Source organism: Anolis carolinensis, chromosome 5 (genome assembly GCF_035594765.1).
Source record: "Anolis carolinensis isolate JA03-04 chromosome 5, rAnoCar3.1.pri, whole genome shotgun sequence".
Classification (NCBI taxonomy): domain Eukaryota; kingdom Metazoa; phylum Chordata; class Lepidosauria; order Squamata; family Dactyloidae; genus Anolis; species Anolis carolinensis.
In genome coordinates, this window is record NC_085845.1 from 139742520 (window position 1) to 139760408 (window position 17889).

Genomic DNA, 17889 nt, shown 5'->3' on the forward strand with positions numbered 1-17889 from the left:
CCAACACATGTGGACTTTTATGGTTGCAGAGACTGACAAAGAAAAAGCAGTGTCCAAAAAGGGCAGGGGAGAGCAAAGTGGTAGGAAATAGCTCTAAAATACAATTAGGATTTTAAAAAAATCTCAGTCTGAAACAATATAAATAGTGTATATCAAATTTTGATAATCAATCCCTATGCCCAAATGCAAAGACAGTGCCTCTCAACCTCTGTCCCTGTCTGTGTAAAGAAGATGCCCAAACTATGAGTAAGATTTTACTTTAAAACATGGGCAATACTCCACTACACTCAAGAGCAGCCCAGAAACTTAGGAGATGCAGTACGGAAAACAAAGCAACCAATCTTTATCATCTAACACCTTGCTTCCTCCCATTTATCAGAAAGTGATGCTTGTAGTACATGCTTCACTCAGCCAAATGTTAGGATCCATCCTACATTATGGCCTTGCTATACTTTTTCTCTCACATGCACACTTATGTATATATATGCGTATGTATACAGGTTCCTCCCACACCAAAAGTAAGAGTCGTTAAAGCTAATAGAGGCAACAGTGATTATTTGAAGGCTACGTAAATGCATTCATATTGAAGAAAATGTAACAGTAATGATTTAATGAGAGTCACGGAATTTCAATTACTGGTATGTGGAAGATGTTCAAATTGCATTGTTGCACTGCTCAAATTGTTGAAATATTCTTTAAAGTTTCTCTTGTAATTTATGACATTTCTCTACTACTGGAAATTTTAATCCTGCTGTGTATCTTTTTTTTTGTGTGGAAAAAATGTAAAAAGAAATACCAGAATATAAGTGTGTATATACATTTTTGAAGTACACCTTGTTTGTGGGGGGACACCTTGTGTGTATATATACATACTGTGTGTGTGTAAACACACACGGACATGCAATTCTGACCCACTGGTTACCATAATTAGCTACAAACATGGCTGATCCTAATCCTTAAACATGTTAAATGTGTAAAGATTTTTGGGAAAAAAATAGTAAAGCAAAATCCAGAATTATATGATGCTATGGGTGCATAATTTATTTTTTTGGGTCATATTAGGATTATTATAATTCAGAAATTAGTTGAAAGCATACAGTCACAATATATATAGGTTTTCCCTAACTTTTGTCTGCAGAAGCTGCTTTTTTGTGGGCAGCTTAATACTTAATGTGAAAATGTACAAATATGTCTTTTTTATATTGAGTCAAAACAACAGGTACAAGTTTCCTCTTGAGATAGCAAAATTGCCTTGCTGTGCATGAATATGGAATACAATTCCTGCATAATGGTGTGACCCAGATAGGATTCACTGTAATATGCATATCCTTATCCTTCAGAGACTGCAACAGTGCAATCCTGAGTATGTTTGCTCTGCAAAGTGTCTTAACATATCTAATGGTCCAGAAAGTATGCCTAGGATTTCATCCTAAGAGTAAAAACAAAACACTATCTTGGCACAGCCAAGGACGAATACATTTTATGGCCTTTCCTTTTTAGGAGCCTGAAGAAGTAGCTTTTGTGCAAGAGCTACAGCAGATTTTCACAAATGTTTCCGAATCTTTGAAGTGCTCACATCCATGTTGCTGAGATGCTGGGTAAGTCTCCATTTTACAGGTGAGCAATTGAGTATGAAGAAATGACAATTCCATTGTAAATGGGGGGGGGGGGGGGGTCACAGCCAGTTCTTCCATATCATTGTTTACGATACTGCTCAAAACCCAGTAAATATCCTCAAACAAAAGCTCAACTGGAAAGTAAATAGGAAGAAGCTTCATTCTTGCAACAGGATATACTTCCTTCACTGGACTTAACATGCTGCTGATTTATTCAAAGTCTGCCAAGTTTCCCCAATGGGGATAAATATCCAACATTTAGCACATTATATTCAGGGAAACTATTGCAGCTCATGCATCAGAACCACCCGCCCATCTCATAAAAACAAAATATATTCAGTACTGAATGGAATTATCCAACATTTTGGTAGAGACTGAAAACAAACAGTTGAGAAACAACCTCCAATGTGGTCAGTTTCCTTGGAGAGCCCCTGGACCATTTTCTCTGTTGATTTTCCAAACCAAACCACACACACTCCTACACAATCTCATGCCCTTTCTAGACTACCATATAAAATCCAGATTATCTCTTCTGAACTAGATTACCTGTCAGTGTAGATTAATATAATCCCGTTCAAAGCAGATAATGTGGATGATCTGCTTTGAAAATCTGGATTACCGTAAATGTCAGTGTAGAAAGGGCTTCAGGGTACATCTCCATTGGAGATTTAATGCTGTTTGACATGACTTTGCAATGGCTCAATGCTATGGAATAATGGAATTGTAAATTTCAGATGGTTTTTAGCATTTGAAATTTACCCTGCCAGAGGGTGCTGATGCCTCTCCAAACTTCTTTACTGGCATATAATCCAGATAATCAAAACTGATAATCCACATTGTTTGCTTTGAACTGGATTATATGACTCTACACTGCCATATAATCCAGATCATCAAAACTGATAATCCACGTTATTTTCTTTGAGCTGGATTATATGAGTTTACACTGCCATATAATCCAGATCATCAAAACTGATAATCCATATTGTTTGCTTTGAACCGGATTATATGAGTCTACACTGTCATATAATCCAGTTCAAAGCAGATAATCTGGATTTTATGTCAGGGTAGATCCAGCCTATTAGCTCCCAGGATTCCATAGCATTGAGCCTTGGCTGTAAAGGTGTCAGTGTCCATGGACCCCCAAGATCACTTTGGGCCCTTCCACACAGTCATATAACCCAGAATATCAAGACAGGAAATCCCACAATACCTGCTTTGAAATAGAATATATGGCAGTGTGGATTCAAATAACCCAATGGGATTTCCTGCCTTGGAATAATAATAATAATAACAACAACAACAACAACTTTATTTTTCTATCCTGCTCCCATCTCCCCAGAGGGACTGGGGCGGCTTACATGGGGACAAGCCCAGTTTCAACATACAATAAAATACAGCATAATTAAACCAATGAAAAACAAGTAAAATAGTATAAACATACAAACCAGCATAAAACATCAACATCAAAAGATTAGAACATTAGAGTCTGAACATAATATACAATCTGTAAGATAAAATTCAGCAGACTCTACAAGAAGGAATTAAGGATCTCATTATAGAGTTCAATCAATAAGAGTGGAGTGTGATAAAGTGCAGTAGTTGTGGCAACTAATAACTAACCAGAACTATTTATTCGAGTGCACATCGAAATAACCATGTTTTAAGGTCCTTTCGAAAGATGGATAGTGAGGGTGCCAGCCTGATCTCCCTGGGGAGGGAATTCCAGAGCTGAGGGGCCACCACCGAGAAGGCCCTCTTTCTCGTTCCCACCAACCACGCTTGTGAGGGGGTGGGAGCCAGAGGAGGGCCTCCCCAGAAGATCTCAAGGCCCGAGGAGGCGGTCACGGAGATAAGCAGGTCCTGAACTGTTTAGGACTTTATAGGTAATAACCTGCACCTTGAATTGGGCCCAGGAACTTATTGGTAGCCAGTGGAGCTGCTTAAAGAGGGGTGTTGACCGCTCCCTATAGCCTGCTCCTGTTATCACCCTGGCCGCTGATCTTTGTACCAACTGTAGTTTCCGAACCGTCTTCAAAGGCAGCCCCACGTAGAGCCCATTGCAGTAATCCAATCTAGGTATTCTGGGTTATATAGCTGTGTGGAAGGGCCCTTTCTACCCCATTCCCAGATCTTTTGAAGTGAGTTGTATGAAGGGGAAAAATGATGGGGGTGGGGTTGGAATATTGAAAAGATCGGGGGGGGGGGGGCTTCTTACCTTGACTACATCGTCGTTGAGATGCTTGGGGTCCCGGTCGACCAAGTCGATCTCCTTGGTGTGGACGTCGTGGTACTCTTTCTCATTCATCTCATCTGCCATGGCCTTGTTGTTGGGTTTGTAGATGTTGCCTTGCTCCCTGATGGGCGCGGTGTAGCTATAATCCTAGGAAAAGAGGGAGGAAAAGCTTTCAATCCGGAGCCCTTGAAGGGAACTGCTTCCTGGAGATGCAGGCACGGGTGGCGAAAGGACAGGGACGCTGCTTGGAGAGTCAAAATAAAGTTTCACTCCCGGATGGCGGGGTGTCCAAAGCAGCTAGCCAAGAGAGCAGAGAGGAACTTCATCCCGGGAAGGCCCCCAAGGCTGGATTAAAAGGACTCTATCCGTGCCTACACCCCACCCCTTGGTACCAAGCAGAGCTGCCGCCAGGGGTCCAACCTCTCCAAGTGCGCAAGGGTTTGAGGCGAAATCGCCCCGCCCCAAGGCTTGGCACTTTCGCTAGCCTCCAACCCCCAAAAGTCTCCTCGGTGCTAGATTTTTTTCCCCTTCCAGGGATCTTTCCTAAAGGGAAGGATCCGCCAGTTTCTGAGACGCGCCTCGTCGCAATATGGCATTTTCTGCCCTAGCGCGCAAAACACACCTCTCCAAACTTGCTGCCTGATCCTGATGAACCTGCACCGCGTTTATTACTAATTATATCCCCCGAATTCACAGGAATTAGAATTCACAGGGATTCTAAGACTAAGGGGAAGTTAACAGGGACTTTAAATATCCATTTCGCATTCGCTCCTTTCCAAATCTCTTCCAGCGACTGTCTCAGTCTCAAGTCAACTCCAAATCTCCCCCTTTTTGTTATCAAGGCTTGAAAAGTCCCTTGGCTTCCCTTATCTACATGGAAGCTATGAGCAAAGGGGGGCAAAGGACAGAAGAAAAACGCCTTCTTTATCTCTTCCCAAAAGGTTTCCCAGGGCTTTAAAAGAGAGGATGAGGAACATTTCTTGGGCGAGAGAAAACATGGCCAAGTCACTGCAGACTAACTCAACCAGAGAAGTCAGCCATAGCAGAGAACTTGATGAACCAACCTGGACACAGTATTCACTTTAATCTTTTAGTTTATTGTAGCCAAATTTGAACAAAATATGCATCAACATATTGCATGGAGAGATACCATGCAGCTGTTGACAAGTCTACATTGGGACCAACAAAGGCAGTGCCCAAACACGAGTCAAAGAACATGAAAGGCACTGCAGACTACTTCAACCAGAGAAGTGAGCCATAGCAGAGAACTTGATGAACCAACCTGGACACAGTATATTATTTGAGAACACAGAAATGCTGGACGACTCCCAACAACTCCAACAACTATCATGTCAGACTATGCAGAGAAGCCACTGAAATCCACAAGAATGTGGACAATTTCAACAGAAAGGAGGAAACCATGAAAATGAACACAATCTGGCTACCAGTATGAACAAACTCTAAAATCAGGACAGTCAATAAAGAACAACACTGAAAACAGACATGGAACAACCAGGACCTGCTAACACCTCCCAACAAAGGATTCCCCCCCAGGCAGGAAGCAGCCAGACCTTGAAACTGAAAGGTTATTCACTGCTAATCAAGGTGGCCAATTGAAACATTGACACCTGCCTCAAAGAGACAAGAATTCTTTCTCCCACCCTGGATATTCCACAGAGATATCAGCCCCAATCGCCTAGCTTTTAACATACAGTAGAGTCTCACTTATCCAACGTTCTGGATTATCCAACGCATTTTTGTAGTCAGTGCTTTCAATATATCATATTTTGGTGCTTAATTCGTAAATACAGTAATTACTACATAGCATTACTGTGTATTGAACTACTTTTTCTGTCAAATTTGTTGTATAACATGATGTTTTGGTGCTTAATTTGTAAAATCATAACCTAATTTGATGTTTAATAGGCTTTCCCTTAATGCCTCTTTATTATCCAACATATTCGCTTATCCAACGTTCTGCCGGCCCGTTTACTTTGGATAAGCGAGACTCTACTGTATCTCACAACCTCTGAAGATGCCTGCCATGGATGCAGGAGGAAGGTCAGGAGAGAATGCTTCTGGAATATGGCCACACAGCCGGGAAAACTCAGAGCCACCCACAAGGAAGGCATGGGTACTGTCTTGTCCAACTGTGTTACTTTAGTGTGGATGTACCCTACACTTCAGATTGTAGAATTATTGCAGTTTGATTCCACTTTAACTGCCCTGGCTCCATGCTATGAGATCCTGGGATGTGTAGTTTGGCGAGGCGCCAGCACTCTTTGCCAGAGAAGGCGAAAGGTGTTGTAAAACGACATCTCTCCTTTTCCAATTCAACAGCGTAGACGCACCCTACCTCTCAGGGCTCTTCCACACAGCCCTATATCCCAGAATATCAAGGCAGAAAATCCCACAACATCTGCTTTGAAGTGGGATATATAGCAGTGTGGACTCAGATAAACCCAGTTCAACATTTAAGGGGGTTAACCTGATGCACAAATATCCCACAGAGATGGGACGTCGATGGTTATCACTGTCTTCATGACAATAGCAATAGAAGGAGAGCCCTCTCTCAGTTGGGACAGATTGGCGCCAAAAGCTCTCCGGGCAGCAGTGCCAGTGAGCGTTGGCACAGACAAGAGGGCAAAGAAACAGACAGGCACCCCACCGCCCCGCTCCCGCCTCTCCAGCACTTACTGCAGAAGAGTCCCTCTGAAGTCCCTTTCGAGATCCACCTCCACTGCAGCTTTGTTGGAACTGATGTGAGGGAAAGAAGCCCGGCGAGAGAGAGGCATGCGGGTAAGTGGAGAGGGAGTGGATATCGCATTGAAAAAGGTGGGGAGGGGGGGGGAGTGAAAACAAGTGCCCCGCCAGCAGATCGGATTACCAAGCCAGGCAAATAATAATAATTTCAAAAAAGCTCAAACACCCCTCTTACGTCTTTGGAGGAGAGAGAGAGAGCAAGAGATAAGGGAAGAGCCAAGAGTGCTCAGCAGGTCCTTGAGGTGCCAGGAACCGAAAGCAAACAGCTCGCTAGCTAGCTATCAACTTTGCAACACACACACCAAAAAAGAGAAGGCGAAGAAGCGAAGTCCTTCCTACCTCGGAGTCCACGTATTTGCTCCCAGACATGCTGTCCTCAACTCCCAGCGCCCAAAGAAGGAAGATCCTGTATTGTATTCGCACACCAACCCCCCCCCCCTTTCTCTTCCCACCCGCGAGTGGGAGGTATCTCTCTCTCCAAGTTATGCGTCTGGACTCCCGCCAAGGGCTTGTTCTGGGTTTGGAGAAGCAGGAGAAGGAGGAGGAGGAAAGAGTTAGGGGCATCTTGCCTACTCAACTCCTTCCCCTCCCTCTCTCTTTTTCCCTTTTGGGAAACTTGAGGCCAGTCTTGCTTGGAAAGTACACACACGCGTGGCTTTGCGGGGACAACATGCCGGGGGAAGCCGTTGCTGAGGTTTTCCACGCTTTGCAAGGCTGGCTGTGTGTGTTTTGGACCGTTCACAGAAGGAACCTCCCGCCCTCTCCTTTGCACTTAAGCTGTGCTGACAAAAAATCAGAAGTACCTCAGTTGACCCAGCTTTTGAGGCTGGCAAAGCCCACCTATTCAGGAAAGTCAGGTTAAGGAGAGGCTGAATTGAGGAAGCTGACTTGTGGCCCAATTTTTCCTTTCAATTGGAAGACAAACCAGATATATATATATATATATACACACACACACACACACACAGTAGAGTCTCACTTATCCAACATAAACCCGTGAAAATGTTGGATAATAAGGAGGGATCAAGGAAAGGTCTATTAAACATCAAATTGCAGTATGATTTTGCAAATTAAGCACCAAAACATGTTTCACAACAAATTGACAGGAAAAGCAGTTCAATACATGGTAAGTTACGTAGTAATTACTGTATTTACGAATTTAGCACCAGAACATTGCAATGTATTGAAAACATTGACTACACTAACATTGACTACTAAGGCAGACAGCATTGGATAATACAGAATGTTGGTTAAGGGAAGGTTGGCTGAGTGAGACTGTAAAAAAGGTAAAGGTAAAGGTTTTCCCCTGATGTTAAGTCCATTTGTGACCGACTCTGGGGGTTGGTGCTCATCTCCATTTTTAAACTGAAGAGCCGGCGTTGTCCGTAGACACCTCCAAGGTTATGTGGCTGGCATGACTGCATGGAGCGCCGTTACCTTCCCGCCGGAGCGGTGCCTATTGATCTGCTCACATTGGCATGTTTTCGAACTGCTAGGTTGGCAGGAGCTGGGGCTAACAGCGGGCACTCATTCCGCTCCCGGGATTTGAACCTGGGACCTTTTGGTCTGCAAGTTCAGCAGCTCAGTGCTTTAACACACTGCGCCACCACCAGGGGCCCATATATATATTCTCACTTATCCAACATAAGCTGGCGAAAATGTTGGATAATAAGGAGGAATCAAGGAAAAGCCTATTAAACATCAAATTATGTTGTGATTTTGCAAATTAAGCACCAAAACATCATGTTTCACAACAAATTGACAGGAAAAGCAGTTGAATAGACGGTAACATTATGTAGTACAGTAGAGTCTCACTTACCCAACGTTCTGGATTATCCAACGCATTTTTGTAGTCAATGTTTTTAATACATCGTGATATTTTGGTGCTACATTCGTAAATACAGTAATTACTACATAGCATTACTGCGTATTGAACTACTTTTTCTGTCAAATTTGTTGTAAAACATGATGTTTTGATGCTTAATTTGTAACATCATAATCTAATTTGATGTTTAATAGGCTTTTCCTTAATCCCTCCTTATTATCCAGCATATTCGCTTATCAAACGTTCTGCCGGCCCGTTTATGTTGGATAAATGAGACTCTACTGTATATATATATATATATATATATATATATATATATATACATACAGTGGAGTCTCACTTATCCAACATAAACCGGAGAAAATGTTGGATAATAAGGAGGGATCAAGGAAAAGCCTATTAAACATCAAATTACGTTATGATTTTGCAAATTAAGCACCAAAACTGCGGGCTGTGGCGCAGGCTGGAAAGCAAGCCAGCTGCAACAAATCACTCTGACCAAGAGGTCATGAGTTCGAGGCCAGTCCGTGCCTGGTCTTGTCTCTGTCTCTGTTATATGTTATGGCATTGAATGTTTGCCTTTATGTGTGCAATGTGATCCGCTCCGAGTCCCCTTCGGGGTGAGAAGGGCGGAATATAAATGCTGTAAAATAAATAAATAAATAAAACATCATGTTTCACAACAAAATGACAGGAAAAGCAGTTCAATACACGGTAACGTTATGCAGTAATTACTGTATTTAGGAATTTAGCACCAGAACATTGCAATGTATTGAAAACATTGACTACACTAACATTGACTACTAAAAGGCAGACAGCATTGAATAATACAGAATGTTGGTTAAGGGAAGGTTGGCTGAGTGAGACTGTACTGTATTTAAAAACAAGTAAATTTTGCCATGGTATAAATCAGTGGTTCCTAAACTTATTTGGCCTATCGCCCCCTTTCTAGAAAAAATATTATTCAGCACCCCCTGGAAAGGGGGGCGTGGCTTAGAGGGGTGGGCGTGGCTCCTGCTCAAGAGGGCGGGGCTGAGCCTCTCCCCTAGTCCAAGATGCAGGGCTGGGAGGGAGAAGTGGGTGGGGCCACAAATGGGAGGCCAGGCTAGGATTGGCAGAGTTACGAGCTCTGATGCAGGGCTGAGCTTCTCTCCCTGTCCTGGACACAGGGGCGGGGCTAGAGGAGGGGGCGGGGCCTCTTCCCAAGTGCCTGACCCTATACCCTGCCCCCGTGTTCTAACAAGCACCCCAGGGGAGGTATACAGAGTCTCAGCCCTGTCTCGCACTCTTGGGACAAAGTCCTGCCCCCACCCCAGCCCTGCCCTTTAGTCCTAAAAGGCCTCTCAGGAGAGGTATAGAGGCTCAGCCCTGTCTCGGGCTCTTGGAAGGAGGCCCCGCCCCTTTTCCTGGCTCCGCCCTCTGTGTCCCAACAAGTGCCTCAGGAGAGGTATAGATTCTCAGCCCTGTCTTGGGATCTTGGGAAGAAGCCACGCTCCTCCTCTAGCCCTGCCCCCATGTCCCAATAGGTGCCATCACCGTCCCCCTGGATCACTGCAGCGCCCACTAGGGGGCGGTAGCACCCATTTTGGGAATCACTGGTATAAATAGAGGGGTGTCTCACACTAAAAAAAAAACCCACTTGTCAATTTATAACACTATGGCCCCTTCCACACACTGAATAAATTCCCACATTTTTCTGCTTTGTACTGGAGTATATGGCAGTGTGGATTCAGGTATCCCAGTTGAAAGCAGATATTGTGCAAATTTCTGCCTTGATATTCTGGGATATATAGCCCTGTGGAAGGGCCCTATGTAACACAATTGGAAACAAAAATCTGCTCCTGGTTTCAAAGGAAATCATCTGTCGGACAGATGGCAAGCTATTTAACCTCAGCAGACTGAAAGCCAAACCCAAGGTCACAACAACATCTGTTATAGAATTCCAATATGCCAATGATAATGTAGTCTGTGCGCATTCAGAAGACCTACAAGCCACTCTGAACACCTTTGCAGACACATACGAGAAGCTCTAATTGAACATCGAGAAAACCAAAGTGCTCTTCCAGCAGTCACTAGCTAATCCCTCTGCAATGCCAGAAATACCGTTTAATGGTTTTTCTTTCATGTCAGGAGCGACTTGAGAAACTGCAAGTCACTTCTAGTGTGAGAAAATTGGCTGTCTGCAAGGATGTTGCCCAAGGGACGTCCGGATGTTTTGATATTTTACCATCCTTTTGGGAGGTTTCTCTCATGTCCTCGCATGGAGCTGGAGCTGATAGAAGGAGCTCATCTGTGCTTTCCCTGGGTTAGATTCGAACCAGCAGCCTTCAGGTCAGCAACCCAACCTTCATGTCAGCAATCCTGCTGACACGAGGGTTTAACCCACTGTGCCCGGGGGCTTAGTGGTGTAATGTTAGAAAATGTTGACCATTTCCGCTACCTTGGCAGCCACCTCTCCACAAAAGTCAACATTGACACTGAAATAGAACACTGCCTGAGCTCTGCGAGTGCAGCATTCTTCTGAAGGAAACAGATAGTGTTTGAGGATTGGAACATCCCTAGAGATACCAAGGTGCTTGTTTATAAAGCTGTTGTCCTCTCAACTTGTTATACGCCTGCAAAACGTGGACTGTCTACAGGCATCACACTCAATTTCTGGAATGATTCCATCAGCATTGCCTCTGAAAAATCCTGCAAATCTCTTGGGAAGATTGGCGGACAAATGTCAGCATGCTGGAAGAAGCAAAAACCACTAGCACTGAAGTGATGCTCCTACGCTATCAACTCTACAGGACTGACCACTTTGTCTGGATGCCCAATCACCATCTCCCAAAGAAGTTACTATACTCCCAACTCAAGAATGGAAAACGGAATGTTGGTGGACAAGAAAAGAGATTTAAAGATGGACTTAAAGCTAACCTTAAATACTAGAGCCCCTGGTGGCACAATGGATTAAACCCTTGTGCCGGCAGACTGCTGACTTGAATGTTGGGCTGCTGACCTGAAGGTTGTCAGTTCAAAACCAACCAGAGGAGAGCGCTGATGAGCTCCCTCTGTCAGCTCCAGCTTCATGCGGGGACATGAGAGAAGCCTCCCACAAGGATGGTAAAACATCAAACATCTGGGTGTCCCCTGGCCAGTGTCCTTGCAAACGGCCAATTCTCCCACACCAGAAGCAATTTGCAGTTTCTCAAGTCACTCCTGACATAAAAAAACCCTTAAATAATGTGGCATAGACTGGGAAGCCTTGGCCCTTGAGTGCTCTAGCTGGAGGTCAGCTGTGACCAGCAGTGCTGTGGAATTTGAAGAAGCATGCATGGAGGGTGAAAGGGAGAAATGTGCCAAGAGGAAAGTGCATCAAGCCAACCCTGACCAGGACTACCTTGCACCTGGAAACCGATGTCCTCACTGCGAGAGAACATGTGGGTAAAGAATAGGGCTTCACAGTCACCTACGTATCCACTGCCAAGACACTACACTTGGAAGGCCATCATACTCAGACAACAAGAAATCGCCTAAGAGTGAGACTTATAGCTTTCCTGATGTTGTCACCTTGCATCTTACAGCAGTCCTAGACCCCATATAAACAGCCATATAAAATCCAGATTATCTGCTTTGAACTGGATTATATTAGTCTACACTGCCATATTATCCAGTTCAAAGCAGATAATCTGGATTTTATATGGCAGTGTAGATGGGGCCTTAGCCAACATAGCTAATGGTGAGGAATTCTGGGAGTTATATTCCAGATGATATCTGGTAGGCCACATGAATTCCATCCCACAACAAACATAAACTCTGGGACCTTTGTCTACTGTCAGTGTTGAAGGCAGTTCCGAATGCCACTTTGCTTCCATATGTGAGAATAAAGAAAGGGATATACAGTAGAGTCTCACTTATCCAAGCTAAACAGGCCGGCAGAAGCTTGGATAAGCGAATATCTTGGATAATAAGGAGGGATTAAGGAAAAGCCTATTAAACATCAAATTAGGTTATGATTTTACAAATTAAGCACCAAAACACCATGTTATACAACAAAGTTGACAGAAAAAGTAGTTCAATGAGCAGCAATGTCATGTTGCAACTACTGTATTTACAAATTTAGCACCAAAATATCACTATTGAAAACTTTGACTACACAAATGGCTTGGATTATCCAGAGACCTGGATAAGCAAGGCTTGGATTAGTGAGACTCTATTGATATGTCTTGGGATGGCTCCTGTGATGATGGGCAATTACAAGGATTTATTATGCTTCCAACTCAGAGCCAAGGCAAATGTTATGCATCATAGAGTTTGCATTTTATGTCAACCAAAGAAAAAGCTTCAACTCTTCTTCATGTGGCTGTTTCTAAAGCAGTAGAACTATGGCTTCAAACTAGAAGGAGACTTTGGTCCCTGCTAGTTCATTTCAAAAACATTGTAGATTTTTTTCCAGCTCTGAATCTTCATCCAAATCCTTATCATCAAATGGATTTCAGAATGGTTGCTTGTGCCAACCCATTTTATAACATGTTTGCATTTCTTATTGTTCTTTAAGCATGGGGAAAGGCCAGGATTGGTGCAAACTTGCAAAAATCTCTCCCTAAAAAGTCTTTCTACCTCGCAATTCAGCAAGATCTGTCCCTTCATGTTCATTTCAAGTGCTGCTGGTGGGGATAAACCCTGGCATGGAAAGGCAAAGCTGAAAACTATTATTGCTCATAGTGGAAGCATGGAATTCAGGGTGTGGTTCCTGGTTCTGCCCAAAAGAGAAAAAGAGAGTGAAAAAGTAGCCTGGATTTTTTTAAAGTCTTAATATTATTTTGCATTTCTAATATAATTAAGTGTTTTCCAAGAAATTACGTTTCAGACTTTATATAGAGAGACCACTCCCCATCCTGTATCCTATTTTGATATTTCACATTTACTGATGATCGATTGGTGTCAAGATCTTGAATAGACTACTACAATGTGCTCTACGTGGGGTTGCCTTTGAAGACTGCTTGGAAGCTTCAAGTAGTCCAACGGATGGCAGCCAGATTGCTCACCAGAGCGGCATACAGGGAGCATACAACTCCCCTGTTGTGTCAGCTTCACTGGCTGCCAGTTTGCTACCAAACACAATTCAAAGTGCTGGTTTTGAACTAAAGAACTAAAGAAGTTCTGGCCCAGCTTACTTGTCCGAATGTATCTCCCTCTGTGAACCTGCCTGGACGCTAAGATCTTTTGGGGAGGCCCTGCTTTTGGTCCCACCTCCTTCACAAGTGCGGCTGGTGGGGACAAAGGACAGGACCTTCTTAGTGGTGGCCCCTCAGCTGTGGAACTCCCTTCCTAGTGAAATCAAATCGGCTCCCTTTGTCCTGGCCTTTAGAAAGAAAGTTAAAACCTGGCCATGGGACTAAGCGTTTGGAGAGTAGTACAGGGCAACATGCAGCTATGAAGGGAATGGAATGGAATGGAGTTTGGAATGGCTTCTGGATTATGATTTTGGGGCTATGTGCAATATTTAACAGTCTATATAATGTATTTATATGCCATTGTTCATATGATTTTTAATTATTTTAATGCATACTGTATTCTGTATTTATGTTTAATGAGGCATATTGCCAATTTGGAAGCCACTCTGAGTCCTCTTCAGGGTTGAGAGAGAGCGGGCTAAAAATGCAGTAAAATAAGATCAAATGTAGTGGCTGGATACAGATGGTCATTATCAATATATCTGTCAGAGCTAAGGAAAAAAAACTTTTTTGGCCCACATCTCCCAGAACCCTCCTGTCAGCAGAGGCATAGGCTGGATCTTACACTGTCATATAATCCAGTTCAATGCAGAAAATCTGGATTTTTATGGCAGTGTAGATCCAACCATACTGATTCCACTAAAGAGTTGTTTTGGCCATATGTCAGAGTGAAAAATGCACTTTTATGTAACAAAAATATGTATTATTTAGTTTGGAAACCTATTGGATGGCCTTGGGTGAGTCATCATAAGCCAAAAAGGCAAGACACCCCCCTCTAAATAAATCTGACTAACCATGGTAGGTTTGCCCTGGGGTCATCATAAGTCAGAAGCAACTTGAAGGCACAGAACAATAAATAGGCTTTTCTATTTCTGTGCTTCAAAATCTCTCCCATGGACAGCCTTTATAACACAAAGATCTAAATATGGAATTATGAAATTTAAAAATGGACAGTCTGACCTTTTTTGTACTGCATATTTTTCCTGTTAAAAATGCATTCAGAACCAAACAACTAGAAAACAGCAAAAAGAAAACTAAAGGAGACAAACGTGGAAATACTTATTTTTTGGGATACAATGCACAAAGCTTGGTTTCCAAGTGCCAGGCCTACAATTAGAAGAGGGTGCATCTACACTGTAGAATGGATGCAGTTTGACACCACTTTAACTGTTCTAGATCAATGCTATGGAATCCTGGAAGTTGTGGTTTGATAGGGCTCAAGAGATTGTCAAACTACAACACTTAGTATTCCATAGCATTTAGTTAAAGTGGTACAAAACTGCATTGCTGTTACAGTCTAGGTGCACTCAGAGTGATGCAACCTGCCCTATATCCCAGGATCTGATGATCCCAGATTATCTAGCAGTATAGACTCATATAATCCAGTTCAAAGCAGATCATCTGGGATCAGATATTGGGCAGCGTAGATCTAGCAGAGATCACCATCTTGACTTTTGGCCCTGGTAACAGAAGAACTTGGGCTATGCCCAATTCCTCTGTTAATGTGAAGATTTGGTCCAAAACTGGCACATTCTGTTCTGTGTGCAATATTTTGCAAGCACCACATGGAATTGCAAAAAGGAATCTTTGATGCTGCAGAGTTTACATATTCAGGGCAATACATTTCAGAGCAGACAATGAAGGATGATGGTATCTAGAGAGACAGACAGACAGACAGAAAGACAGGAGGAGCTGCTTTAATTCAAATGGGAAATATGAATAAACTATAACCAGGAAGTGACACACCTCTGAAACCATTTATGCACAAACTGCATTATCACCTGTCCTGCGAAATCAATCCTGCACTCACTTGCAGAAATGCAGTTATTGTACTGGTGTAAATGTTCGACATATCAACTAATGCCTTTGCTATGGTGAGTTGTGTAGCACAGATTGAGCAAATTTACAATGAGATTAACTCTTCCTTTCTGCAAACTGTAAAGTCCCAAAATATTTTGTTTTGTTTTGAAAGATCCAGTCTTATGTGAACACATGCATCCAGTAAACAAATCCAAGATAAACCATTTTGGCCATACAGCAAAATAAAATAAACATCAAATAATACTTACTTGAGGAAATGACAGTTTTATGTCCAAACGAGATGGCTGGCATATCTAAGAGGTTTGTGTATGTGCCTTTAGATCACCTTGGGCACATCTACACTGACTATTTAAGTCAGTTTGGAATCGATTTGGGAGCAACAGGTTTTGTTGTTCAGGTGATTCAATAGATAGGTCTGGAACTGGTTTGAGGCTAGGAAGCTGCTTACCTTAACCACAGAACCTAGGTTCTAATATCTATATCTCCCCCCTTCCCATTTCTAAGGAGATGTCCATAGGTGAAAAAAGGCATCATGGGGGTTAGTTACACCTTCCAGGGAGTCAGTTAGTACCCTGCTAGGCAGCCATGCACTTGGGACATTTATTGGTAGGCCCCTTGCCCCGTTTTCTGAATTCTTTACAACGTGCATCAGCGAGGGCAGGTGTCTACAGTGAGTTTCATATCTTGCAGAATCGATTTCACCCAGTGATCTGGGATATATTGGAATCTGCTGCAACACATTAAAGGGCTTATCATGGACTTTCCTGCATCTTTCTTAAATGCACTATAACCCCTTTAATCTGTGCTTTAGAGTGCATTGGTGACATACATTTTATAGCTGCCCCAGTTTCAATATTGAAACTGCATTAAATGGTCAGTTTACGAGTAGATGGGGCCCTTGCCAACTAATGGCAGCCCTTGAATTTCACAGGGTTTTCTTAGGCAAAGAATACTCAGAGGTGGTTTTGCCAGTGCCTTCCTCTGAAATATAGCCTCCAGCACCTGATATTCATCTAAGTATTAAATAGTACCAAATACCCATCTAAATAGAGCTAACCTTGCTTGGTTTTCAGGATTAGATGGATACATTTCAGGGATATTTAGACAGTCTATCCTAGAAATAGATGTTTGCAAAGTTAGTTTTTAAAAAGTGTTTCTCCACTTCTCAGTGATTTATTTACTGAAGGAGAAGCATTACATGCGTGGCATGTCCTTGAAAAGAGACTTTAGATATTGCTAAGAATATATTGCTCTTTTTATTTGCTTTAGTTTCTAGATGCTGTTTTTATTTTATTTTTGGATCCATTGAACCTTAAGATTCCAACACATTTTGGAAGCTGACACAGTGTAGCATATGTTCATGTACCTACATATGATGCCAGCTGCCAATTGAGGAGAAGCAGATATACCGCCCACTTTTCAAATGGCAGAGTCCCCTTGTGGGCATACTTGGATACATGTAATGATCTTGTTAACAAGATGAAACGTTAGGGTAGCATTAGCTGTCTTAAACATATTTTATATGTGTTTCCTTTCTGATTGGTAGCCCAGCAGTTGCCCTGGAGCATTATATTGTTTTGCTTTGCTCCAAATGGCGTGCCATCCATCATCTCTTGGATTATCTTCACAATAGCCTCAGGGAGAGAACAGTCTGTAAGATGGTGACTGGTTCAAGGTCACCCATGAAAGTCATTGGATGATTAGATTTCTATCTGTTTGTCTGTCACATTTCCCAGTTTGGTTTCTACTTTGTTGAACAGAGTGCTGGCACAAGTGAATGCAGGTTCTAGTTCAGTGGTTCCCAACCTTTGGGCCTCTAGGTGTTTTGGACTTCAACTCCCAGAAATCCCAGCCAGCTTACCAGCTGTTAGGAACTGTGGGAGCTGAAGTCCAAAACACCTGGAGGTCCAAAGGCTGGGAACCACTGATCTAGTGATAGATCTCTGAATGATTTGCTGTAGATTACCAAGTGGTTTCTCAACAGCAATTTTTAGGTCTCAAGAAGTCTGTCAATATCCCTATAGTAACTCAGATTTCTATTTGTGTACACAGTTCCTCCCAGTGTATGTCTCCTGGGATGCCAGATTTAACTGACCCTATGAGTCACCATTTTGCACCACATTCCACTGGGTAGACCTCATTGGGGTTCTATTTGGAAAAAAAAGAGAGAAATGGATTCTGCAAGCTTGGAGTCTGCTTTTTTCTGGTGCAGAATATGATGGATCAATTTTTCACTGTGATAAGGACTTCTGTGATAAGGAACATATGGATCTCCAGATGTTACTGGACTGCAGATCTCACCCGTTATAAATATCAGTCAGTATTGAAGAGTAATAGGAATTAGTAACACCTGGAAGAGAACACATTCCCCATCCCTATAAATAGCAATAGCATGCATGTCCTAGAAAGTAG

The 17889-nt window shown here is 42.8% G+C and overlaps 1 protein-coding gene across 3 annotated transcripts in view; it reads right to left on the bottom strand.

Moving 5' to 3' along the window:
- Positions 1-7179, bottom strand: part of cav1 (caveolin 1) — a 39848-nt gene extending 32669 nt beyond the window's left edge. The window contains exons 1-2 of one of the 3 annotated variants that reach the window (XM_003221213.4): positions 6952-7102; positions 3832-3996 (exon numbers count right to left, since the gene is read on the bottom strand). In XM_003221213.4, the coding sequence (XP_003221261.1) occupies positions 3832-3996; positions 6952-6981 (195 nt within the window). In that variant the 5' untranslated portion in view covers positions 6982-7102. Of the gene's footprint in view, positions 1-3831; positions 3997-6546; positions 6704-6951 lie in introns of those variants that run through there. The other 2 variants (XM_008111164.3, XM_062982404.1) reach the window with 2 other exon arrangements.
- Between the last annotated feature and the right edge of the window lie 10710 nt (positions 7180-17889).